The sequence below is a fragment of the Pelobates fuscus genome, chromosome 1 (assembly GCF_036172605.1).
Source record: "Pelobates fuscus isolate aPelFus1 chromosome 1, aPelFus1.pri, whole genome shotgun sequence".
NCBI lineage: Eukaryota > Metazoa > Chordata > Amphibia > Anura > Pelobatidae > Pelobates > Pelobates fuscus.
In genome coordinates this window covers 477,969,621-477,996,581 of record NC_086317.1, presented here as the reverse complement: position 1 = coordinate 477,996,581, position 26,961 = coordinate 477,969,621, and the positions used below count along the sequence as shown (strand labels likewise).

The following is a 26,961-nucleotide window of genomic DNA, read 5'->3' as shown; positions in this document are numbered from 1 at the left end:
GGTGAAATAACACCATAGAAATAAAATGTAAAAGTGCAGCAATAGGTCCAACGCGTTTCGTTCAACACAGGAACTTCATCAGGGACCGCACAATAAAAGAAATCACCAGCAGTATTATAGATTGTAAAAAAATACATGTATTTTTTACAATCTGTAATACTGCTGGTGATTTCTTTTATTGTGCGGTCCCTGATGAAGTTCCTGTGTTGAACGAAACGCGTTGGACCTATTGCTGCACTTTAAAATTTTATTTCTATGGTGTTATTTCACCTTTTTAAAGAAAAGAAAATTACTATTTTTTTCTACTACTACTCACCTGGAGTCCTGTGTCCCATTGGCTGCTCGACATTTGCAAAGGAAACCAGTATCCCCCCATATATCCTGGGGAGGCACCTTTGAATGCTCTTTTATCTTCATCATCTCGTGAGTGCATCCATTTAAAGCGCACTATTCACTGTATATATTGTATCACACTATTGTTTTTTCTTTATATGTTCCCTCCATAGACTGTACAGCCGTATCGCATTTCTCCTTGTGGTTCTATACATATATTAAGATCGTTTTGGGTGGATAACGATCTTGGGAGGCTACAGATTGATTGGAGTTAAGTAATTTACACGATATTAACACTTAGCAACGGTGTTGTTTTGTCTGTTGTTTGTGTGTGAAGAGTGTGTCCTCTTTTTTTATTTACCAAAAATTGCAGTTTTCAATAGAAATTGGCACATTTATCACCTAACCTTGTTACACCCTCCTTGGCTGCCAGTCAGTCAACTGGCTCTGTTACTTCCTGGTTTGGTTAGCTCAGTGGAGCTAAACTCAGTTACCCAGAACACCTGCTTTGCAATTACTTCTTATTGAGCTGCATTGGAAGTCTGTGATTGGACAGTCACTGAAAGTCTGGATAGGGTTAGAAGGGGAGGGCTTGTAAGGGCTGCAGACAAGAGATCTTTGAGTTTTTAGACATACCTCAAATAAAAGAAAAGCAAAATCAAGCACATACATGTTGTTATCGGAGTATATCTGCTAGACAATTATATTTAATTTTATTTTTTTATTTCGATAAAGAAGTGTCCCTTAAAGACTAACTTTATTGGTTGTAGTAATCCTTTAAATTGTGTATTGACTTTGTGAATTTATCCCTCTGGGTTTTATTCACTAAACAGTAAATTGATTTAAATTGAAAATTAATTAGAAAATCAAGCGGAAGAGCCTAAAAAACCATCTCTGCTCTCTCAACCTGTGTTCTCTAGATTTTGCAATTATGTTTCCAGTTTGTTTAGTAAATAAACCCTTAACTGGCAACTGTTTCCAAGTAAATATTCATTATGTTCTAAAGTTAAACATGGTCTTTATCCCCCCCCCCTTCCCTCCCCCACCTTTGTGTCACACATGTTCCATTGGCTGGGAACCCCTTATTTATTTTACTGATTAATGTGAGAATGATGGTCTCATGCAAACAGCTTGTGAAAAGTGGGCAACGGTTCTGATTATTAAAACTCTAAAAATAAACAGCTCAAGCATTCCGTCTTCAAAGGGCTGGCTAACCAGGCTCGTACGGCTCGGAGGAATTCTATACCCCGGAGAAATGGAAATAAGTGTAAACACAAACCCATCCAGTAGCCAAGGGGTTAACGGCCTTTTTCAACCATCAAGACCTTTAGCTAAACTTAGGGCAACCTTCCTGAACTGGCTCTAGATGCATCTTCTAAAACACATGGCATGGTTACATTTAACCTTTGCTATGCTTGCCAACAAATTGCTAATAGTTATGGACCCATGGGGATAAACCTCATTGACTACCAAGTTATTTGTATTACAATATATATTGGAAATGTGAGATACGTAGATAATACATAAAATTAGGGGATTTTCACATTGGTTTGTACACTTATTTTAAAAAATACACGTATGTTTTTAATTGTGTATTAAATCCAATCCTTTACATGACGTGTGTGTGTGTGTGTGTGTGTGTGTGTGTGTGTGTGTGTGTGTGTGCGAGATATAAAGTATTATATTACTTTGAACATGTTCTGTAAAAGCACAAAAACACAAATACCAAATATAGAAACGTATTGTATGGTTGGCATAAAATAGAAATATAAAAAGAGTTCCAAGTTTAATGGGGCAGTCCTGAATTAGGGCATCTTGCCAACATTTTGAGGTGAGGGCCGACCTGTGCCACATACTGACTGCACCGTTGGCTGCTATAGCCCGTCTCATATCCCCTATAATATTAAAGCTACTTTGAAAACACATTGAAGGGAACTATGATACATTCATACACTGAACATTGGTCTATGGAGCAGCTATAGCTAAAACACTCGTACATCTTATGCATCCGCTCTGCCGGTGACCTTCTCCTGTCCGCTGCTCTCACCCTTACAGGTAACTCGCATTTGCAGGACTTCTCACGGGCGGCTCCTTTCCTTTGGAACAGCCTACCTACCCCCACCAGACTCTCCCCTAGTCTTCCATTGTTTAAGAAGTCCCTCAAACACATCTATTCAGAAATGCTTATGGACTCCCAGAGTAACTTATCAATACTTATCCATATCTGTATCTTGCTCTCCTAAAGAGCCACACTCCACTCTCACCTCCAGCTCTGCCGCTTTTCCACCTTGTTTGGTGACTGTTACCCTTGCTGCCCTGTTGTGTATTTGTACCCCACCTCCTCTAGACTGTAAGCTTGTTTGAGCAGGGTCCTCATCTACCTATTGTTCCTGTGTCGCTGTGTAATTGTCTCATTTATTGTAAATTTCCCCCTTTTTATAATATTGTAAAGCGCTGCATAATTAGTTGGCGCTATATAAATACCAATAATACCAATAATAATAACAATAATAAAAATACATCACTGTGAGTTCTGTGATACACTTATATACATTGCAAATTACCATGAGTTTTCTGATACACTCATACACCTTACACGTCACTGTGAGTTTTATTGCTGCGGAGCTCTGTAATATATTTATACACCTTACACGTCACTGTGAGTTTTATTGCTGCGGAGCTCTGTAATATATTTATACACATTGCACGTCACTGGGAGTTTTATTGCTGCGGAGCTCTGTAATATATTTATACACATTGCACGTCACTGGGAGTTTTATTGCTGCGGAGCTCTGTAATATATTTATACACATTGCACGTCACTGGGAGTTTTATTGCTGCGGAGCTCTGTAATATATTTATACACCTTACACGTCACTGTGAGTTTTATTGCTGCGGAGCTCTGTAATATATTTATACACATTGCACGTCACTGGGAGTTTTATTGCGGCGGAGCTCTGTAATATATTTATACACATTGCACGTCACTGTGAGTTTTATTGCTGCGGAGCTCTGTAATATATTTATACACATTGCACGTCACTGGGAGTTTTATTGCTGCAGAGCTCTGTGATATATTTATATACATTGCACATCACTAGGAGTTTTATTGCTGCGGAGCTCTGTTACACACTCAGACACACCAACAATATGGAACTCCTAGAAAAGAGGGACATCAGGATGGAAAAGAGGGGCAGAGGGATTTAGGCCAAAATAGGGACTGTCTCTCCTACATGGGGACACTTGGGAAGGATGTACTGAGCTCCTAGTCTTATACACAGAGAAAACATGGCGTGTTAAGTTATATTTTATTTGGTAAGTCTCATAGATCCACATAGACAAACTTGTGAGGTGCAAAATGCAGTCAGGCGATTCAGCCCATGTGTGAGCGCTCTGTGCGTGGGTCGGCTAGCCTGGCTTACTGCCAGCATGGTATATATGTACTCCAGGTTGGCATGTGCCCTCTTTGGGTGGGAGCCATCCCTTCTTTTAATCCTCCTTTTCTTCGGGCAGGTCATCCCCTGCACAGCCTCCATTCCACTCGTTGTTAGGTTGAGAATGTATGGATCCGTGTGAGTTGAAAGCATTTATCTTTGTTCGGGTAATGAGATATTATGTCAGGACTGTTACCATAGCAACAAATGTTCCAAACTCTTTTCCCGCAGAGGATAAAACCTGCACTGATACATTTGGTAGAGAAATAAATGATCAGCAAGATTAACAAGGAGTGGAGGGCTTCTATAAAGTGGTGTAGAGGAGATGTTGGAGCCATTGTACTTGTGATTGTATAGTGTTGGAGGGATCATGAGGTCCATGCCACTAGTTTAACCAATCGACTCCCTGTGCCCATCTCCCACATTCTGCTGTACTAAGCACTGATCAAGATATGGAGCTCTGTTAGACCGCCATGGTGGAGGGGGCTGTGGATTTTGAAGCAGGGGGTGCAGAAGTCAGAAGTCCCCTTGGTGGTGATCTTTGGGGGCAAATATTCAGCGAATCCTGAAAGGTGACACGTAGTATGAAGACTGTATTGTCCCCCTACAAAAAATGGAAACAGTTGCGGCTTTGAGGCTCATTTTAACTGTACCTTTTACAGTCCCGGTGCCATTCAAGGTCTTCCAAAAAAATAAAATGTTTATGTTATGTTGTAAGATATCATTCAGAATTGGTTAAATACTTACTGAAACAAACATATTCTCTCTGGAACTCAAAGGGTTAACTCAAACTCTCTGACACTCTGCAAGCGCTGTCATTACTTACTCGTGTGGTATCTAAAGTGTTAAGGAACGTAGGACACGGGTGTCAGTGCCAAATGGCATTATCATCTGAGGAAGCTTCAAAGAGCAATGTGACATGTGTTCCAGGTGGACCCGATGAAAGCTTTAGAAGAAGCGCCAAGAATGAGGGAGTTGGATAGCAGGAGAAGTGCCCTCTCGGCAGGCCGCAGCAAACCCAGCTGAGAACCATGGCACATGGACAGGGAATACTGTGAATTCCTCGCTGGCACCTCCTGAGCTGCTCACTGAACCAGCTGGAATTACGAGCTGCATTGCAAAGAGTCACATTTTATGTGACCACCTCGGTCCCCACTGTTTACCAACCATCTCTCTTTGAAACCTGATAACGGAGTGAAAGTAACAACATATCTAACAAACATAACGTGTTTCAAGACTAAAACCAAAGACCGGCTCCCTTGGTTGGCACGCTGGACCCGTATTGCTTGGTGTATGGCACAGATTTTCTTGTGTCATGCAGCTCTGTTAATTCATTAAACTGAGGTATTTATAAATGTTATATTGTATCCATCCTAATGATTAATAATTCAGGCTATACCAGACACTGGAGTACAATAACCTCATAGAATGGCATGAATTATATAACAATATCCATATTCTCACTCATTCACCCACCTACCTACATTCTCTCAAACATGTTCCTACCTACCTACATTCCCTGAAACAAGCACCCACCTACCCACATTCACCCAAACCTGATCCTACCTACCTACATTCCCTGAAACAAGCACCCACCTACCCACATTCACCCAAACATGCTCCTACCTACCTACATTCCCTGAAACAAGCACCCGCCTCCCGACATTCATCCAAACATGCTCCTACCTACCTACATCCCCTTAAATAAGCACCCACCTACCCACATTCACCCAAATATGCTCCTTCCTACCTACATTCCCTCAAACATGCACCCACTTACCCACATTCACCCAAATATGCTCCTTCCTACCTACATTCCCTCAAACATGCACCCACTTACCCACATTCACCCAAATATGCTCCTTCCTACCTACATTCCCTCAAACATGCACCCACTTACCCACATTCACCCAAACATGCTCCTACCTACCTACATTCCCTCAAACAAACACCCACCTACCCACATTCACCCAAACATGCTGCCTCAAGCATGCACCCACCTACCCACATTCATCCAAACCTGATCCTACCTACCTACATTCCCTCAAACAAGCCCCCACTTACCACATTCACCTAAACATGCACCCAATTTGTGTACTGCAAGAATTTTCAGTTGCTTCAATATCAAAATGCAGAAAAAGATTTCTCCCTTTTACTTGGCCACGCCGGGCGGCTGTAAGGAAACCAGTTGGGATTTCTAATTACAGCATTCTTGTGAAAGTCCCAGATAACGTTGGAAATGTTGGAGTGTTGCAAAGTCATAACTTCATCAAGGTAAGCGATGTGGCCATAGATTGTCTGTGGAAGCGCGTACTGGTGTGCAATGGCCAATCAGTGTCCTGCTAAATCTATAAATAATATAATACTATGTACACATATTGCAGTACATTGATAGGAGTGTGTTTCCAACAATGGGTTCACAGATCAAGTAACCAACAGAGGGAAAAATAGGAAGAGGAGGGGCAGTAAACAAAATCCGTATTAATATATTTATATATGATATATTAATTAATCCACCAAAAGACAGCTGCTCACCGGTCTTTTAAAAGTTCAAAATTTTATTAAATAAGTATTAAAAGAGACCAACGTTTCAGTCCCAGCTCGGGACTTTCCTCAGGGTAACATAACAATTTTTTTTTTATATATTAATTAAATATATAATTTATAACTAAAACAATTATATTGCAGCGCGCTTTGTTTTTTTCCTTTTATTGGTCACTTCTCACTTGATCTGTCAATAAAGTCGTCTTTTTCACATCAATTAACTCTATTTTGGTGCTACAGGCAGAATTCAGAATATTGACGGTCCTCCGAACATGTTTAGCATTGAACATATTGGTCAGTCTATAACTCAGGTATATTAATCCTTGAAATTTGGGAATTGGATGAATTGCCTCAAAATGGATCTTGCGATCACGTCTATCATGTACCCCCTAACTCTCATGTATATTCGCCCATGTATATTCATGTATATTCGCCCACCCTTTTTTATAGTTAATGATATACATTCATTCCTCATTCATAGTCGATATTGTGCTCCCTTTTCGCTGACAAGGCTGCAATGTCCTGGGCATTGATATGCGAGTTCCACGTGATTCTAGGGGTTCTCATTTCCTGATCATGTTAGCAGGAGGGCTGGGTTACCACCGCTCATTCTGATGTGAATCCCTTTTCTGGAGCAGTGCATTCGTATATTATACTAATCCACCTGCACAGTGATGAAAAGCCTCAAAGGTAAAAATAAATCCTTTCTTGCATAGATACAAAATGTCAATTGCATGTCATGGTGTGTCCATTGTGACTGCACAGGTGGACACGGGATTAGTCTCTAAAATAAGGGCCTGTCTCTTAAAATACAGGATGGATAGCCTTTTAAAAAAAATATATATATAAATTAACTATAAGGAAGGTATGTGCATAGGGCATGCATAAACTCACTCTCAAAAATGCTTGAATTTGAGAACTGCTTTTAGCACTATCTGAGCACATGGCAACAAAGCACAACCTTCAGCTGAGATTCAAAACTATAATCTATAGGCACACGGCTGCTCCACTAGCACAATGTATCGATTATATTTTATTGCTTCCTACAGCCGACCTTGCCATCCACACATTAATGTATGAGAAATGCAGAAACTGGACATTTTCTAAGCCTCTGCTCCTCGTCATTTCTTTTGTCGAACATGGAAGGTTTTTGAATGTTGGTTGAATGGTACTGCATTTCATTGCTTAAGTGGTCCTTTCACAGGCAGGCAATTAACACAAATGGGATTCATTTGTAATGAAAAAAAGGTAAAATGTGTGAAAACAAAGTTCTCTCTGCACTCGATTCATCTAGCCCGGGGCGTGTTGACGAGCCCTTTGAAATTCATCGAAAAAACCTTGACGGCCTGAGTATAATGTTAACGATTGTAAATCTGAGAAATGGGTGCGTAGAGCAAGGGTGGAAAGGAAATTAGAAATGAATGAGGTCTCGAGGAAGCGGCTGTTCATTAGTAATAAAGATTCAGACTTTCTGTTTTTCTTTCTCATTATGTGGTTAACAGAAGTTAAACATCACCAGGAAATGGTAACATTTCCTGCGCGGGGAAAAGAAAAAATCAGCACCTCATTTTTGTGACCCGTGTCGATAGGTTGAGTTTGAGAATATTTCCAAACTCTCCAAGATGAAAATGACCACAAAACAACATAGCTGGTATTGATGTTAGAACTTTCAGTGTACCGTAACCAAGATTGGTAGGTTTCGGTGGAATTTAGACTACAAAAGGGATTTCTATAATTTATTCTTGGGGTGTCTCTGCTGTTAAAGATGCACTACACCCCCAAAAACGTATATACGGAGAAGAATTATTTTCTAATATTCCAAATTTATTTTCCACTCTTTCCACTTTGCTTACACTGTCCTGGTTCCTAAATCGAGACTGCGCCGCCTTTCGTACAAACCTTTAAATCCTTGGAGCTTTTTCTAAAGCTACCGTCATACTGCAAATCCTAAGAGTACTTAACGGGACTAAGTTAATAATGACAAACTTAAAACTGAAAGAATTGTCAAGGGAATTGCAAATTTGAAGCCATGGTCGAGCTGTAAAATTGAGTTGTAGATTTTTTTCTGTTTCATCTGTTCTGCATCAGAGTTTGCCGTTCCCACTATTCCTAGTTCCATAAACTCACATGTCTTTTTCACATCAGATTAGCAAGTAAAGATTCTCTTTACAGAGCTATCAAGTCCTTAACTTCATCAAGAAGAAAGCACTCACATTGAGATTCTGTTTATGTTTTTTTAGGAACAAGAGAGTCTGCATTCGTATATGCCCTGTCTGCTGCCACAATCAGTCACACCATTGCGAGGGCATGCACTACAGGGGACATACCGGGCTGCTCCTGTGGTCCTATCCCCGGGGAACCACCAAGTCCTGGTTATCGATGGGGAGGATGTGCTGACAACCTCAACTATGGTGTCCTTATGGGGTCCAAATTCTCAGACGCCCCGATGAAGATGAAAAAGTCAGGCTCCCAAGCAAACAAGCTTATGCACCTGCACAACAGCGAGGTTGGGAGGCAGGTAAATATTTAATTAAGGCTTGAGTTCCCATGTGTAAAGTACAACATCACAGAGTATAAGTCAACAAACAGTGAACTAAACAGTAGAGGGTGACGTTTCTTGACATCAGCATTTTTTGGCCTACAATTTGCAAATTGGTTCATTTTTACAACATTTACCATTTTATGAGTAATCCCATATGCGTAGATCACCTCTTCTAATCCTATAATAAATAGGGATGAAAGATAAAAACTGGGAAATTATCATTGATAAACAAGTTGGAAAATTAAACGTAACCTGCTGGAACTTTTTGTTCACTTATGTTTTTTGTTTGTTTGTTTATTCAACTGTAAAATTAAAATTCATAGAACTTTGTTACCGCTAACCTTGCCTTATAGCAACAATGCATGCAGCAGTCTGACTGACCTATAATAGTGAATAGAATATGTATGTGGACATCGCTACTTCCTGACCCATAGAACTTACTTTCGAAATAGTTATTTATAAATAATTACACTATCTGTCCTATGTTTATTTTATTTTTCAGATTGAAAAACAAAAACTTCTACTAGTAATTTTACATTTTTCTGTTAATCAGCTGGCTTATCTGGCATGGATGGGCTCCCTGTTCATCTAAGAAACAGTCGGGTGAATTTAAATAAGAAAAGCTTTGATTTAAATAAATACATAAAAAATAGCTACACTAATGAGAGCTAGCTCTTTACAGCAAGGTGTCATTTTGTTATAGCATTTATAATGGTTTTAGTTTTAGACCTTTTTCTCGCAGTAACTCAAAAAAGGTGGTAAGAGGGCAGGGATAGAGAATTACATAAAGGGACGATTGGGGTGCAAATGAAAAAGTCATGTGGTATTGTTTTGAAATTTGAAAACGGAGAGTGATCTGCTACGGTGTCCTAGAGAGAACAGGACCACCTAGATCATAATTCTATGTATGTTGTATAGTTTGGTTATTCTCAGACTTCATTTATTAAGTCCACGCTTTGCAGTTATTCCACGTTAGGCACACTGTGCATTAAATATATAAGGGACGATAATCTTTCTCCCTCTATTATTTAGGTGCTGAAAGCCTCCCTTGAGATGAAGTGTAAGTGCCACGGAGTGTCTGGTTCATGCTCTATAAAGACCTGTTGGAGAGGACTTCTGGAGCTAAGAGAGATCTCCTTAGATCTGAAAACAAAGTACCTTTCAGCAACAAAGGTGGTTCATCGGCCAATGGGTACTCGAAAACAACTCGTACCAAAAGACATTGACATACGGCCAGTGCAAGAAACGGAACTTATATACCTACAAAGCTCTCCGGATTTTTGTTTAAAGAATGAAAAGTTGGGATCTCCTGGAACCCAAGACAGGTGAGAAACAGTGTAGCTACTTCCATTAACCATGGAACATGCATTGCCTCATTGTCTTCTATTAAAAAGGAGATATGACAAAGCTAATGATGGGCCAGGTACAATATATTGTTACAGTTTACCAATCTAACAGAAACAGGCCGAGGCGTATTTCTGTAGCTTTATGGCTTGGAATAGCAAAACGAAGTGACAAAGTTTAACTAGTGCCTACATGTGGTTGGGTCATGGTGCCTGAAGGTGTAATTGAAAATAAATGAATATATATACACAACATACAAGATTCAGCGCACTTAGCCTAATTCGCCTCATTATTCAAAGGAAACCATGTTACTATTTTTCTGTTAGCACAAGGAACACCTCAGTCTGCGAAATGCATATTATTTTAAATACATTGACCATATTATATTCTTCGGTCTTTACAATTTATATGCAAGAAATAAAACATAGTATTGGAAAATATAGCAGTAAAATCATTATAGTAGGGTGAGCTCTGGGCCCAGAGACTAGTGTTGTACCTGATCAGACCATTTATATCAGGGCCGGACTGGGAAAAAAATTCGGCCCGGGCATTTTTTTACCACAGCGGCCCACTAAGAAGGGGGCGAGGCAGAGAGGGTGTGTTTTGTCATCACTAATGACAAACACGCCCCCTCTCAAAGTGAGCATGTTGGTTCAATGCTCTTCCAGGGCAGACCATGCGCAGAGCTCTGCTGAAGAGCTCTAGCATGAGAAAAAAGCCCTGTATTTGTTCTGCACAGCGCACGCAAATTTAATAACATGCTTGCACTGTGTTTCCTTGCAACTTGTCTCTGGTGTCTCTATAAATGGATACCAGGAGACAAAAATGCCAGGAAAGAGTATTGTGCATGTGTTTGGAGCCTGCTTGTGGTATTGTGTGTGTGCAGAGTGAGCTGATTGTGGTTTGGTATTGTGTTATAAGGTTGGTTTTAGGCATGTTGTGTTTTGTGGTGTAATGTAATGCATATGTGGCTAGGGGCTGTAGAGAATGTGTGTGTATAGGGCAGGGATAGGCAACCTTCGGCTCTGCAGATGTTTTGGACTACACCTCCCATGATGCTTTGCCAGCATTATGTGTGTAAGAGCATTATGGGGGATGTAGTCCACAACATCTGGAGAGCCGAAGGTTGCCTATCCCTGGTATAGGGGATGTAGCAAGAGTGTGCATGCAGGCTATATTGTGTGTATAAGTGATGTAGTGTTTGTAGAGAGTGTGTGTTTAGGAGTGTAGTATGTGTTTGCTTACAAGGAATCTAGTGTGTGTGTGTATATATATATATATATATATATATATGTTTGGAAGTATTGTGTATGTGTGTGGTGCAGTGTGTCGGGGGGATTCTGTGTGTATGTGAGGGGTGCAGTATGTGTGTGTGAGGTGTGTGAGGGTGCTGTGTGTGATTGATTTGTGTGAGGGTGCTGTGTGATGTGTGTGTGGGTGCTGTGGGTGATTTGTGTGTGTGGGTGCTGTGGATGATGTGTGTGAGAGTGCTGAGTGTGATAGTGCTGTGGATGATGTGTGTGAGAGTGCTGTGGATGATGTGTGTGAGAGTGCTGAGTGTGATAGTGCTGGGGATGATGTGTGATAGTGCTGTGGATGATGTGTGTGAGAGTGCTGAGTGTGATAGTGCTGGGGATGATGTGTGTGAGAGTGCCGAGTGTGATAGTGCTGGGGATGATGTGTGTGAGAGTGCCGAGTGTGATAGTGCTGGGGATGATGTGTGTGAGAGTGCCGAGTGTGATAGTGCTGGGGATGATGTGTGTGAGAGTGCCGAGTGTGATAGTGCTGGGGATGATGTGTGTGAGAGTGCTCAGTGTGATAGTGCTGGGGATGATGTGTGTGAGAGTGCTGAGTGTGATAGTGCTGGGGATGATGTGTGTGAGAGTGCTGAGTGTGATAGTGCTGGGGATGATGTGTGATAGTGCTGTGGATGATGTGTGTGAGAGTGCTGAGTGTGATAGTGCTGTGGATGATGTGTGTGAGAGTGCTGAGTGTGATAGTGCTGGGGATGATGTGTGATAGTGCTGTGGATGATGTGTGTGTGAGAGTGCTGAGTGTGATAGTGCTGGGGATGATGTGTGTGAGAGTGCTGAGTGTGATAGTGCTGTGGATGATGTGTGTGAGAGTGCTGAGTGTGATAGTGCTGGGGATGATGTGTGTGAGAGTGCTGAGTGTGATAGTGCTGTGGATGATGTGTGTGAGAGTGCTGAGTGTGATAGTGCTGGGGATGATGTGTGTGAGAGTGCTGAGTGTGATAGTGCTGTGGATGATGTGTGTGAGAGTGCTGAGTGTGATAGTGCTGGGGATGATGTGTGTGAGAGTGCTGAGTGTGATAGTGCTGGGGATGATGTGTGTGAGAGTGCTGAGTGTGATAGTGCTGGGGATGATGTGTGTGAGAGTGCTGAGTGTGATAGTGCTGGGGATGATGTGAGTGAGAGTGCTGAGTGTGATAGTGCTGGGGATGATGTGTGTGAGTGCTGTGGATACATGTTAGAAGGTAGTGTGTTTGGGGGGGTAAATAAAAACAAAAAAAAAGTAATGTATGTCCCCCCCTCCCTTCTTACCTTTTAGCCTGGGAGGGGGGGGGGGCGGCACGCTGGTGAGTGGGAGGGGGGTTCAGGCACTCTGCCATCCATCCCTGGTGGTCCTAGTGGGCTAGAGTTCACTCTCGCGAGATCCGGTCGTTGCCATGGCAACGCGCCGGATCTCGCGAGAGGAACCTGGCGGAGCTGCAAGTTAGAGCTCCGCCGGGTTCCTCTGCTGGCAGGCTGGCTCCCTCCCTCTCTCCCCGCCGGCGGCCGCCTTTGACAGCATGTGGGCCGGTGAGGGAGATCTTTGATCTCCCCACCGGCCCTCCATGAAATACAACGGGGCCGGCGCTAGGATAGTGCCGGCCCTACAGGGGCCGGCCGGGGAGATCCTGTGATCTCCCTGCCGGCCTCGGCCCACGGCCACCGCGGCCCACCGGGCATTTGCCCGGTGTGCCTGATGGCCAGTCCGGGCCTGATTTATATTCAAAAAGATGAAAAAGAACAAAAAAGGCAAATGACGATTTTCTTTATTTTATTTTTTTTGCTTTTAGTTTATATATTTCACTTGAAAATGTGTAGATCAAACAGAGGAGGGAATTGGAAGATATGTTACAAAGTATTCACTGCTTTTGTGCACTAGTCTGACAGGAACACGGGTTGTGGTACTAATTCTGGGCTAGTTGATGGGTCATATCCACCTCCTACAAGTGGTGACCTTATGTTAGTGACAATCACATTTAAGGATGAGATAGGACGTACTTGTCACGTATTCATCTGCTTATAGAAATGTGGTTAATGACATTTACTGTCCACACAGGAAAAGTTGTGCCGAGCAGAAACCTAATCCACAGAAGGGTTAATGCTGAGCAGCAATTATGCAAATGAAACCTGGTAACTGACTTTGGGGTCAAAGGCCGGTTACAGCCTATCAGATCTAGAGGAGGGGTATTTAGGCCCAGTTCTCATCCTGCTCAGTGCCCTGTCGTGGTTTCCCTTGTGGTTGTCCGAGAGCGCATTCCTGTTATTAGTTTTCTACCTGTTTTTTTTACTTTGGCTTTGTTTATTGACTTCTCTATATTCTGGTATCCTGACTCCTGGCTTTCCTCATCGCTGCGTCCCCGGCTAGTATTTTTGACTATTCTATGTACGTTAAATCCGGCCATTCTAAGGACCGGTAATACGTTACTTATTAGTCATCCGTGCTATACAGTTCTACGTGCTGGATCAAACAGTAATCCTGACAGCACAATGATCGATCGCTGCCATATTGGGCTGTCCTCCATACACTATGTAAGTGTTTGATACTATAGAATATTGTTACTGCTAAATATTTGTTAGAAGAAAAGTGGATTTTGCCTGTTTCCAACCAGGACAACTAAATTTCCTCAATTTTAAGCACCTTTCATTTCAAAGATCAATTTATATTTTTAGAGAGATGCTGTTGATTGTATCTGCAATAGTTTTGGATTGGTTCATATGTCAATCAAAGGGTAATCCCAACCACGATGACCACTTCTGCTTTTAGAAGTGGCCAGGACGGCAGGAGTCTATCTGTAATGCTGCACACCCAGAGATATTTGCACTCTTGTGCTGGGGGCTAGTTGCTCCCCTGGCAAACGTGACATAGGCATTCTGATATCAAACATGTGCTAAAATTTTGTCTGTTGATAACACTGGTAAGCACTTAGTCCTTAGTGATATCTCAGGGTGATAATGGACAATAATGGGCCTGGTGATGGCTGCGTGGAATGAAGATTCACTATTGTAAACACAGCTTAGATCAGGACCTATTAAGAAGATAATGAGACAATCAGATGGTAATTAGAGATGCCTCACATTTATTCGGATTAAAAATAGGCCTCCTTAGAAAACAAACAAATAAAGCACCTGGTTCTGTGAAATGCGGAGAAGGTGTGAATATCAGTGGTCTTCAGTATGTTTACACCTCACACTGAGCTGACATCTTCTGCCTTTAGATTCTTATCGAGGGCCGCCCCATACCTGTGTCCTGTTAGTAACATGGTGAAACAAGTTGCCATTTTTTTTTTTAAATACATTTTGTTATGTGAGTTAAGACAACAATTTGATAAGATCATTAAGCTGACAAAGCAGATTGTCCAATGTTTTGAGTCTCTCTCATTTTCAATTTCTCCTCTCAATTCTAACTGAGACATTAAAATAGCCAATATAATGCCATCCAAAAGTTGGCCGGTTTTAAAGACATTGCCTCCGATATCTCTGCTGTGACTCCAGTGCTGAGAAACATGACCGTATCTCCTGACCTTCATGTAGATTTATTTTGGAGAGTATTGAATTCTCTAGGGATCTTTCACTGCAGTTCTCGAATTGGAAAATATATTGACATCAGGGGCATGGCTGTAGGAGGGCTGGGGGCTGACAGGGGCTGGAGACCCATGCGGCATCCTAAAAAGCCATGGGTCTAATTTTGGCAACATTTCATTGTTAGTGCCACGTCCACAGTAATAATGGGAGAGAAATAACATCTCCAATTACATAATAGTGACAGTGTCACTTGAATGCACCATACTTAGGGTTCATTTTGTAGCGCGGTGGTGGTGGTGGGGGTTCGTTGTGTGCAGGGTTTCAATGCTGCTGGGTGTAGAGTTAATACAGCGTAGCTTGGGGTTAATATAGCAGGTGTGAAGTTTATATAATACTCGGAATTTGGTGACACAATGTGATTTATAGAACACACAAGGCTCTAGGGTTGGACTTAGTTCATAGTATAAGGTCGGCTTTAGGAGGGCTTTAGTCAATATAGGTGGGAGGTGGTTTTACCTTTCGCCTTTTCATCTTTTTAAATAATTTTCCCCAAAACTTCATTGTATAAGTGTGTTTTTAATAGCACAATTTGCATTGTTAAGAAATAATTTAGACAATCCTGAATGTTTTATTCCTTCTGTTTATGAAGATGTGGTTGCATGTTGGAGGGAAGGATATTTGTGGAGGAGACTTGAAATATTTGCCATGTCTGGAACAAACTTATGAAACCTTGATTCATTGGTATATCACACCCAGCTAACTCTCCAAGCTGCATATGTCCCCAAATGATCACCAATAAACCCCTGCTAGTCCCATAAACCTCTGCTCTATGCATCAATCTGGGGTCAGGGCTACAATCAGCACACTTTGGGCTTCTTACAAACCCAGGGGCTGTGCCCCACCAATCCACACATGCACTCTGACACCTAGATACCACTAAAACACACACATCCTCCAGACACACTGACATAGACACATGGATATGCAGGTACACACAGATACCAATACACATTAACAGACAGATGCACACACTGACAAATATGAACAGGCAGAAATGTGTCCTAATCGAGCCCTGGTTTGTTACTGTTACTTGTAATGTTACCATAGTGGTCAACATGTCAAATTCTTAGTCTCCCAGTGTCCTGTCTCTTGGTGGTTTAGTAGGGACTTGAATGGGAATTCAGACATTAGACAGAGAAGCCCAATAAAACTGGCAATCCTTTTAGATTGTAAGCTCATTTGACCAGGCCCTCTTTTTCTTGTAAGTCAAACTTGCGAGTGGCACTTATGTGTACATCTCGTGACTCCATTGTACAGCGCTGTGAAGGCTATTGACGTTTTGTAAGTAACAATACCTTATCAACGTAACTTAGTACTTCATTCAGGACAGTCTAGACTTCAGGCTCATCGTTTGCTTTTAAAGATTATACTTCTAGTGTTCAATTTCAGGGACACCAGAGTAAAAGACCCCCCAAAAATAGAAGAAGAACACGACCCACGTTCGTGCGGGTGATACCTGCTGAGTCTGTGTGCGTTCCTATAGCGCCCACTCTGCAGCCACACTCCCCTTCATGACTTCTTAACAGCCAAATGTGTGAGTCTTTATTACAAATCGAATTTAAAGATTATTTTCCAATATTTTAATATTACATTTTGATGCCCTCGACCAAGTATTTTGTATTACATCCTATCGCTTCTAATCACTTAACCCCTTAAGGACCAAACTTCTGGAATAAAAGGGAATCCTGACATGTCACACGTCATGTGTCCTTAAGGGGTTAAGTCACACATTTATTGTCTATTTATTTTTATGAGCTCATTGCAGTAAAATCTTTCTAACCAAAAAAAAACCCCAACAAATTAATATTTAGAGAAAGAAAGGCAGAGTGTTTTCTACATTACGAGTCTGGGATTTTAAACTTGGACAATTCAAAACAACAGAATTTCTGGTTAAACGTAGGACAGCCAAAGTTTCTGAAGACATTTAATTCTGCCATAATTCTTTTTTTTTCTCCTTATTTCATGCCTGAAAATCGATCTGGCGGAAATAGCTCAAGGATCTCAAACATAAAATAACCCACTGGATTTTTAACCAGCCAACAGATAAACCCAGCGGGACTCCTGGCAAGCAGTGCCGTAAACTGCAGTCTCTGAGCATGTTTGTAACAAAGCACTACACATGGTGCGTTTTAATAAGGTTCCACACTTGCCCCCCCCTCCTCTGCCCTCCCTCACTTATCCCTCAACCTCCGTGTCCCACATATCTGTTTTGATTACAGTAAAATAATGGCTTTGCTTTCTGATTTTAAATAGAATTCAAATGTGTCAAGATTCAAAATAACATATTAAAGTCTCACGTTAAAATAGGGATACGTTGGGACTTATGGCAAACGGTTTTATCTTTCAACTGCAAAATAAATGAGTTTACCATATTTGGATGAATTTCTATCCAGTGCGAGGTAGGGCACTAAGAAATGATAAAATATAGACAGGTAGTATAAAACAGTTTCACAGACTGCAGAGCGTGGCTCGGGGAATACGTCATGCACACAGGGGGTTATTTACTTAACCAGTTGGCCAGAGAATTGCACATTTTATTCTAACCTGCTTTAGATTTTCTTTTTCTAACTTGTATATCATCACCTAATATTTGTAATTCCCTCGTCAAACCTCACACAATTCTCAGTTTACGTGAATACTTGTTATAGTGAGACATCCGCAAAATAGGGATCATGGGAATTGCAGTCAATCTACTGTAATTAGACCGACAAGAATCAATCTGTATGTTACTGATTAGCACATATATTAAAGTCCCTGCCTGAGACGTTATGCCTTTTTAGGTTAAATGCTTTGAACAAATTATATTGGAGATATTTGGAGAGTATATTTATGATACGTTAAGAGCTATCCCCTGTATTTGACAAATATGAATATGTGAGGTTAAAATAATGACTGTAATGTAAGCATTATACATCACTTTGTCATGTAGCCGGGTACCTCTATCTTAGTTCCCTCCTCATCATTGTTAAATGCTCCACATTTTTCACCTGACTCTCGGAGGTCGGACACAGAGAAACATACAGGAATGAGGAGAAATGAAACCGTGTTTTCTCATTTGCAATGTTTGCTCTTGCTGAGCCTGGACAACGCTGGATTTTTATGTAAATCGCTAGATCTTTAATAAGACTATAAAAAGAAAACCGAAACAAAATGATCAGAAATTGTATGTGATGTTCCATGTTTTATTTAATGGTATAATTCCCATTAGAACTGACTGTTCCCCATTAACAGACAATGCATAGGACTTATTTAATGTGTAGATCATTGTTGACTAATTATAAAGGCTAGCTGAGCTACATGATAGATGCATTAATAGATATCTGGATTGTCAGGGTATTGCTGATACATTGGTAGTAATGTATGACGGGCACGTCTGGGGCAAGGTTCTGTAGTGGGCAATCACCATGGGAACCAATGGAATGTTCTTGACAATTGTTCCACGTTTTAAAGAAGCCATATCAGTATTTTATTTCACATATTCAAACATTGTATTTCTGTATTGTGGGTCCTTTCTGTGTCTCCTCACTCCTTTTGTTTAAAGTATACTGTTTGTATCTTTTCACTTGTATGGTATTCTACTTTAGCAATTAATCAATCTGAGCACTTATGGAAGACACACAATTTAGCTTTTTCAACAACCATGACGTTTTTATTCAACAGCCAGAACGCGAGCTGCTAGCGGCACTGTCTCGTTATGCAGGTTGAGAAAAAATAAAAAGTACTAAATTCCCCAAGCCAGAGCAAAATAAACCTTAATATGTATATAAGACACAAGAGTGACATTTCCTTCCTTTCTCCTAATATTTCCGATTTTGTATGATCCATTTGCCTCAATAAAACAGGAGGCCGGGGGTATTCTCTGAAGAGCGCAGAATTGACAGGGAAACTACAAATATTAGGCCAAAGCAACTCATTTAGGAAAAAAATAAATAAATGCTAATATTCTTCCAGATTTACTAGTTTAATCAAACATTCTTAATTATTTTGTCAATCATCCCCAATTTCAAGTTTAGCGATTAAACCACAACATGATTAAACTTTAATTTAGTTTTTAAACTGGTGAGGCTAACTTTCACATCAGCTAGTGAAACTCGATTTATTTCAAACCTGTTTTCGTGTTTCTAGCACTCTTGCCAAGTGAATTTGCAGTTTCCTTGTATCGCCATTCACACAGTACCATTCCAATTCGTTGATAATTAGTCCTGTGGGTTTAATGAAGGTTGATAAGACTTGGTATAATATGTGATGTTGTAATATCACATTACGAATGCATGTTTTTGGAGCGCAGACAGTTTGATTAATGGTTTGGTTATTTTGATTAATTTCTCTGTCCTAAAGTTATGATATATAAATCCTGGCTTGCTAACCACTTCTGCTCAATCTTTGCCAACTCTGCAATAGACTATTCAGACAATGTGTTAGCGAAACGCGTGTCAACCTGTCTGTGTTGTTTTTTACTTGCGGCAGGACAGCGCCGTAAATATGCAGTCTTGACATGAGAATAAAGGCAAAATGCTTGAGTTTATTGTCTTGCACAGTTTCTCGAATATCATGTAGTTTCTGTTGAGAAGATATCAAGATGAATGTTATTTCTTATTGTACGGATCCTAAGGTCCGCACCCAGTATCTTGTTATCATGGAGGCTGGGAGACTTGATTAGCTTAATGCACCCAGCCCACTAATGTAAGTGTATTGTAAATCTGCTATATATTGTTCTGTGTTTCATCTTGGAGACCCTTTGATTTGACAAGTCTTTATTTTTACGACCCTGAGATATTACACGGGAGACATCTGAACGATATTACACAATATGATTAACATTACTATAAAATATACACAAAGTGCTTGTCAAGCTCCTTGCTTTTAAAACAGCTGTCTCCAGTTTAATATTTATTTTTATAGATATTAAATAATAAATATGGACGCAGATTTTTTTTTATTTTTTTTCCTTCCCAGAGCTGTATGTGGATTTAAATCCTTTGCCAGAGCAGAAATGTAACCAGTAGTAAATTTTCTAAGATTCTCTTTTGGCAATGCATTAAGGACATACCTTGATAACAAGAGGCAGTGATGTCTAACTTTGGCACTGTACAATATTTGTGAAGTTACGTTCCCCCAGAGGTATAGTCAGGATTTAACATAAGAAGGGCTGAGGACATAAATATGGCACCAACCAACCCGCACACTAAGTTGGCGCAAAGCTGACTTCAGCAAAGAAGTACTGCACAGGCTGGTCTGTTTTAGTTCCAGTTGTTTTCGTTTTCTTCGGTCATTCTTGACGTCTCAATTTTAATATTGTAGCAACTTTGTATGTGCTTTGTTTGTATGAAGCAAGCAGTGTGCAATGGGTTTGATCTATCTGTACGTCTGCCATTCATGTTTGTGTGGTAGTGTAACACATAGTCACCTAATCACACAAAACTTTAGAGTTAATACATTTCACCTTAACCAAAGCTGCCCTCCAAAGTTTATACACCAAGCCCTAATCATAGAGCCCCCAACCATAGGTAAACTACATATATTACATGACCCTGATAATCGGAAGAATAACCTTCACCGCTGTCAGACTTTCCCCTAGTCTGCTATCCTTTAAACGCTCCCTAAAGACATTCTTGTTCAGGGAAGTCCACCATTTAAATCGGTAACCAGCGCATTCCACTTAACCAATGCATGCCCTCATACCACTCTGTATTAACATCATTCTCATCTTTGAAGTCACCACCTCTTGTTTCTCAGCCCTCCAATCTATCTAGAATGTAAGTTTCCATGGGAACAGGGCGCCCATCTCCTCCTGTATTTGTTTGTCAATTTTTATATTGTCTCTTAGATGTGTTGTACCTTTGCCTTTTTACTTGTACCAATTGCACCCATGAAAAAAGTATAATAATATTAATAATAATAATAGTAACCTGGGGTGATAGAAGAAGACTTTGAATTGGAAAGTATGTTAAATGCTCCTTCCCATCCTGTACATGAAACTGAAGGTCTCAGCTAAACAATGTGCCTTATCCTGGCAACAATGGGGGATGGACATGGAGAGGAGGTTCTGTGCACATTGCAGGATGTATGTACATGCTGCAATAGCAGTCTGTGATGCCATAACTGATACAGATACTCCTATACCACCAGCCCTCCAACATCAGAAGTAAGAGAAGAACATTTAAAACTCTGTACTTTACATAATTAGTATGTTTTACATATACCTGAACAGCAATTTCAGCACAGAATTGTTGTTTTAACCTACATGTATGTGCTTGCTTTGCATCCCACGTTTCACATAAATAAAATGGAAATAGCTTTGAGATGAAGATGTTTCTCTGCTGCTGGTAAAATTAACACGCGTGATCCGACGAGTGCCCCGTGATACCCCGAGTATTTATTATCATTGAATGAATACTAGTCAGCGTAATTAGTGTGATATAAAGTATGCGCAAGTCATGTGTACATTAATATAATAACGACGATGTTGACCCTTACCTCAAAAACAAATAACAAATTCTTCCAGGAAGTATTTTTAAAATATTTTTGTAATAAATCCTTGAGGAATTTCTCTCAGTGCGTGTTCCAAAATTTTCCACAGATCATCTACATTGCTTGGATGCATCCTCACACTTCTCTGTCCAGATATTCCCAGCCAAAATCGTCCACATAATAAGTACTCAGAAATGTTTGTCTTCTTTTTATTTTATTTTTTTATTTTTTTAATAAAATGTAATGTTTTCTTCGCACTGCGAGCTTTGAGAAGGTCAACTGGAAGATGGGACTAACTAGAAGGACAGGAAAACTGTCATACTTTGTATTAGTTAAAATAAAAGATTACATGTCTGCAAAGATAAAATGCGAGTAATTTATTTTTCATAAATATGAGTGAATTTCACTTTTCCTTGCATCTTCCGGCGTGTCCTTTCTGTGAGGGTGGGAATGATTTGTAAGCTCTCTGGCTGGAAGCATAAGTTATCTGATCAAAAATCTCACAAGTAATCAGGAGGTAGTTTGTGTTCGTAAATCTTAATATTATGCACAATTTCTTCTCTTAGAAATTCACTTTAGTGCAATAAATGACATAAGCACGTTTGTTTCATGTTTTGCTTGTTGAACTGCACCTTTTTCTTGGGGTGGGGTTGTGTGGGGGGCTTTTATCATATTTAAGGCATGGTTATTATTTCAGTTGTGATTTTTTTTTTATTTTTGTTTTCCGTGGTGAGTACGGCCTGCCAGATATAGGCATTTTAAATTATTTGTGGGGTTTATTGTATTTTGTTTGCAACAGGTGGAACTAAATGGGGTTAAACTCCTCATCTGCAATATCAATAACGTATTTCATGTTATCCTTCTGATGTCATATTTCTTGCAAATCAACCTACGCCATGTTTATGCCAGTTTTTAAAGAGAAAACCAATGGTCTCGATTTAATTATTCTGGATAAGCCTTTAGAATGATCACAATCTGGTAGAAAAGCGTTTCAAATGACTTGTATACATAAGTCACGATTGAAATTTAAGGGAATTTTTGTAAGGTTTTTCCAACAGATTGTGGTTATTTGAAGAGCCAATACAAAAAAATGAAATTGAGGCCATTGTTGGTTATTTTTCTCGATATATTTTTTCTCTCGTCCATCTGGTGCATTTTACAATTCAAGAATTCCTCAAAGCTGACTTTTTGCATTCCTTAGGCTGGTGGCATATGAGGACTAGTGATGTACCGAACTGTTCGCTGGTGAATAGTTCCTGGCGAACATAGCGTGTTCGCGTTCGCCACAGCGGGCGAACACATGCGCGGTTTGATCCGCCCCCTATTCGTCATCATTGAGTAAACTTTGACCCTGTGCCTCACGGTCAGCAGACACATTCCAGCAAATTAGCAGCAGACCCTTCCTTCCAGACCCTCCCACCTCCTGTACAGCATCCATTTAGATTAATTCTGAAGCTGCATTCTTAGATAGAGGAGGGAAAGTGTAGCTGCTGCTCATTTGATGGTGAAATTGATAGCTAGGCTAGGGTATTCAGTGTCCACTACAGTCCTGAAGGACTCATCTGATCTCTGCTGTAAGGACAGCACCCCAAAAAGCCCTTTTTAGGGCTAGAACATCAGTCTGCTTTTTTTTTTTTTCTGTGTAATGTAATTGCAGTTGCCTGTCTGCCAGCTTCTGTGTCAGGCTCACAGTGGATACTGTGCCCACTTGCCCAGTGCCACCACTCATATCTGGTGTCACAATAGCTTAAGCTTGCATTTAAAAACAAAAAAAATGTTTTCACTGTAATAGATTGAATAGCAGTTAGTTGTCTGCAAGCGTCTGGGTGTCAGGCCTTCAGCGTGTACTCTGCCAACATCTGCCAGTGTACTTTGCCACTCATATCTGGTGTCACAATAGCGTGCCTTTAAAAAGAAAAAAAGTTTTTTTCACTGTAAGCTAATAGCAGTCAGTGTCCTTAAAGCGGGTGTCAGGCCTTCAGCGTGTACTCTGCCAACCTCTGCAAGTGCACTTTGCCACTCATATCTGGTGTCTCTATAGTGTGCCTTTAAAAAGAAAAAAAGTTTTTCACTGTAAGCTAATAGCAGTTAGTTGTCTGCAAGCGTCTGGGTGTCAGACCTTCAGCGTGTACTCTGCCAACCTCTGCCAGTGTACTTTGCCACTCATATATGGTGTCTCTATAGTGTGCCTTTAACCCCTTAAGGACCAAACTTCTGGAATAAAAGGGAATCATGACATGTCACACATGTCATGTGTCCTTAAGGGGTTAAAACCAAAAAACTTTTTCCACTGTTATAGATTGAATAGCAGTTAGTTGTCTTCAAGCGGGTGTCAGGCCTACAGCGTGTACTCTGCCAACCTCTGCCAGTGCACATTGCCACTCATATCTGGTCTCACAGTAGCTTGCACGCATAGTACCACTAATCCAAAAAAAAATGACAGGCAGAGGCAGGCCACCCCGCAGGGGCCATCGTGGTCGTGGTGCTGTGATTCCCTTTTGCCCTAGAATAATGCCCAGTTTTCAGAGGCCACGTACCCTGAATTTGAAAAGTTCTGAGGACATAGTTGACTGGCTAACACAGGACACCCAATCTTCTACAGCTTCCTTTTGTCTAGGAGCTAGTCTATCCAGGGGGATAGGGTAGGCGTCTGAGGTTGTTTTATCGTTTAGCCTCCGGTAGTCTACACAGAAACGGGTCGTGCCGTCCCGTTTCGGTACTAGTATTACCGGGGAGTCAGTGTTCTATCACCCCTAACTGCATCATTTCCGCAATTTCTTTCCGCATATTTTCTTTAACTGCTTCGGGTATGCGATAGGCGGTTTGGCGAAGGGGGGTCTGGTCTAGGATTTCAACTTTGTGAGTGGTTAACGGAGTGTACCCAGGTAGGTTGGAAAATGTGGCCCCCTTGTCCTGGATTAGTCTTTGGACCTGGGTTCGCTCCTGGGGGTCTAACCATTCTCCTAACTGTACTTCTCCCAGGTCTCCGCTCTGGCCCTCTTGGTCTAGGAGATCTGGGAGTGGCAAATTATCATAATCTTCAGTGGCAGGTGCACAGATCGCGGTTACCTCTTCCGTGCGCTCGTGGTATGGCTTGAGCATGTTCACATGGAGCAGGCACTTGCCTCCCGTGCCTGTGACCGCACCGATCACAAAGGTGGTATCACAAACCTGCTCTACCACCTTGTATGGGCCCTGCCAGGAAGCCTGCAGCTTGTCCTTGTGGACAGTGTCAATCCATATCTGCCAAGTGACTCTATGTAGAAGGAACAGTCCCTATTCTGCCCTGTGTCAGTGTGTATCAGGGTCTCTGAGGACAGGTGTCAATCCATATCTGCCAAGTGACCCTATGTAGGGGGAACAGTCCCTATTCTGCTCTGTCAGTGTGTATCAGGGTCCCTGAGGATAGGTGTCAATCCATATCTGCCAAGTGACCCTATGTAGGAGGAACAGTCCCTATTCTGCTCTGTGTCAGTGTGTATCAGGGTCCCTGAGGACAGGTGTCAATCCATATCTGCCAAGTGACCCTATGTAGGAGGAACAGTCCCTATTCTGCTCTGTGTCAGTGTGTATCAGGGTCTCTGAGGACAGGTGTCAATCCATATGTCGAGGTGTCAAAATGTCAGGTGTCAATCCATATCCATTGTGATTTAGGAATGTTAGGTGATTTATGCCCTTTATGGATTAAAACCAGACTCTGCATCAACTATGTAATTTTCCATGGGAGTTTTGCCATGGATCCCCCGCCGGCATGCCACAGTCCAGGTGTTCGTCCCCTTGAAACAACTTTTCCATCACTATTGTGGCCAGAAAGAGTCCCTGTGGGTTTTAAAATTCGCCTGCCCATTGAAGTCAATGGCGGTTCGCCCGGTTCGCCGGTTTGCGAACGTTTGCGGAAGTTCGCGTCCGCCGTTCGCGAACCGAAAAATTTTGTGTTCGCGACATCACTAATGAGGACATTTAAACAGAGTGTCAACTGCATCAAAGCTTTGCACATTGTATTTTATAAGTACTGATGTGGTTGATTTATTTAAAATACGTTGATGCATCTCCTGCCAGGTTGCTGAACACATTTCCAAGTCTGTTTTGTGCACAAACAATGCCATATGTTAAGGTTAAATAATGAATGTTCTTTGTTCTGTTTCAGACAATGCAATAAAACATCGAATGGAAGCGACAGTTGTGATTTAATGTGCTGTGGTCGAGGATACAACCCATACATGGACAAAGTAGTTGAAAGATGTCACTGCAAGTACCACTGGTGTTGCTATGTAACTTGTAAAAAATGTGAACGGACTGTTGAAAGGTATGTGTGCAAGTGAAACAACTTGTACTGCCCTATCTCCAAGCACAAGACTTCACAAAACCAAAGCACTATCCGTAACAGAAAAGACCTTCTAATCTTCTCCTTGGCCAACTTGCAAGGATATTAACGTGAAACAAAATGCGGGCCATATGAGGTTAAAAAATTAGGAGAAGGAAGAGAATAGATGGGTGTCATGATACATTTTTATCCATCATGTTATGAGCAAGGACTTTGGTTGTTTGGAAAAGAATACCCACTGACTCTTGACTGGTAAAAGAAATCTACAGATCTCGTAAAGACTTATTTACAACTGCCCATGTCCAGTATGATTACAAAAAGAAGACAATGGCATGACCCACTGCTGTTTAACAGGAAACATTTTAGCCTTAATATAACCGAGAATGCTATTCACACCAGCTAAGGAAGAAGCTCAATTTGAAACTGGAGATGTCCTGGAGTTAACTTCAACGAGAGAGAGTGTAGGAGAGAGAGAGAGAAAAAAAATTAGCTGTGATGAAAGACAATGTGCAATCAGCCCCATTCACCCATTATTGGATGATCGTTTACAGCCTTAGGAATTCCAAACTACGCAGAACACTTTTGTCAATAGTCAAAGTTCCGAGCATCTCAAATGATTCTCCTGACAACAGTGTAGTCCCACTGTCGGCGGATGTACAAATTTTCTTTTGTATGCAGATAACATGCAGAGATATTTATAAATATAGCATTTGCTTTTTTTTTTTCTTTATTCTACCTTTTTATATATAAATGTAAGTATGCAGCATAACGTTTGTATGAAATAAATGCTAAAGCTAAAGGTAAATATAAAATTGGTTTCTACGATATATTTTTATATTAATTTTGTATAATATTTTATGAGAAGCCTGTGAATATTTAACACCCTTTCTCCCCATCGGTAAAACATAAAGATTTTTTTGGGGAGGAATGGGGGGGTTGGGCTTAGGGAGGGGGTGGAACTTATTCATATTTACAAGACTACTTGCAAATTATAGAAGAATGCTGAATGGGGTCAGTACTTAAATTTTTACAAATATTTTCCTGAAGCCAAACCTGAGTACAGATGTAAGTCTTGAAAAGCCAGTGGACTCCTGA

The 26,961-nt window shown here is 40.9% G+C and overlaps 1 protein-coding gene across 2 annotated transcripts in view; it reads left to right on the top strand.

Annotated features, from left to right (window-relative positions):
- WNT11 (Wnt family member 11) overlaps positions 1–26,745 on the top strand; it is a 66,243-nt gene extending 39,498 nt beyond the window's left edge. For both annotated transcript variants that reach the window (XM_063444992.1, XM_063444991.1), the window contains exons 4-6: positions 8,552–8,829; positions 9,886–10,178; positions 25,690–26,745. In XM_063444992.1, the coding sequence (XP_063301062.1) occupies positions 8,552–8,829; positions 9,886–10,178; positions 25,690–25,864 (746 nt within the window). In that variant the 3' untranslated portion in view covers positions 25,865–26,745. The remainder of the gene's footprint in view (positions 1–8,551; positions 8,830–9,885; positions 10,179–25,689) is intronic.
- Positions 26,746–26,961: the final 216 nt, after the last annotated feature.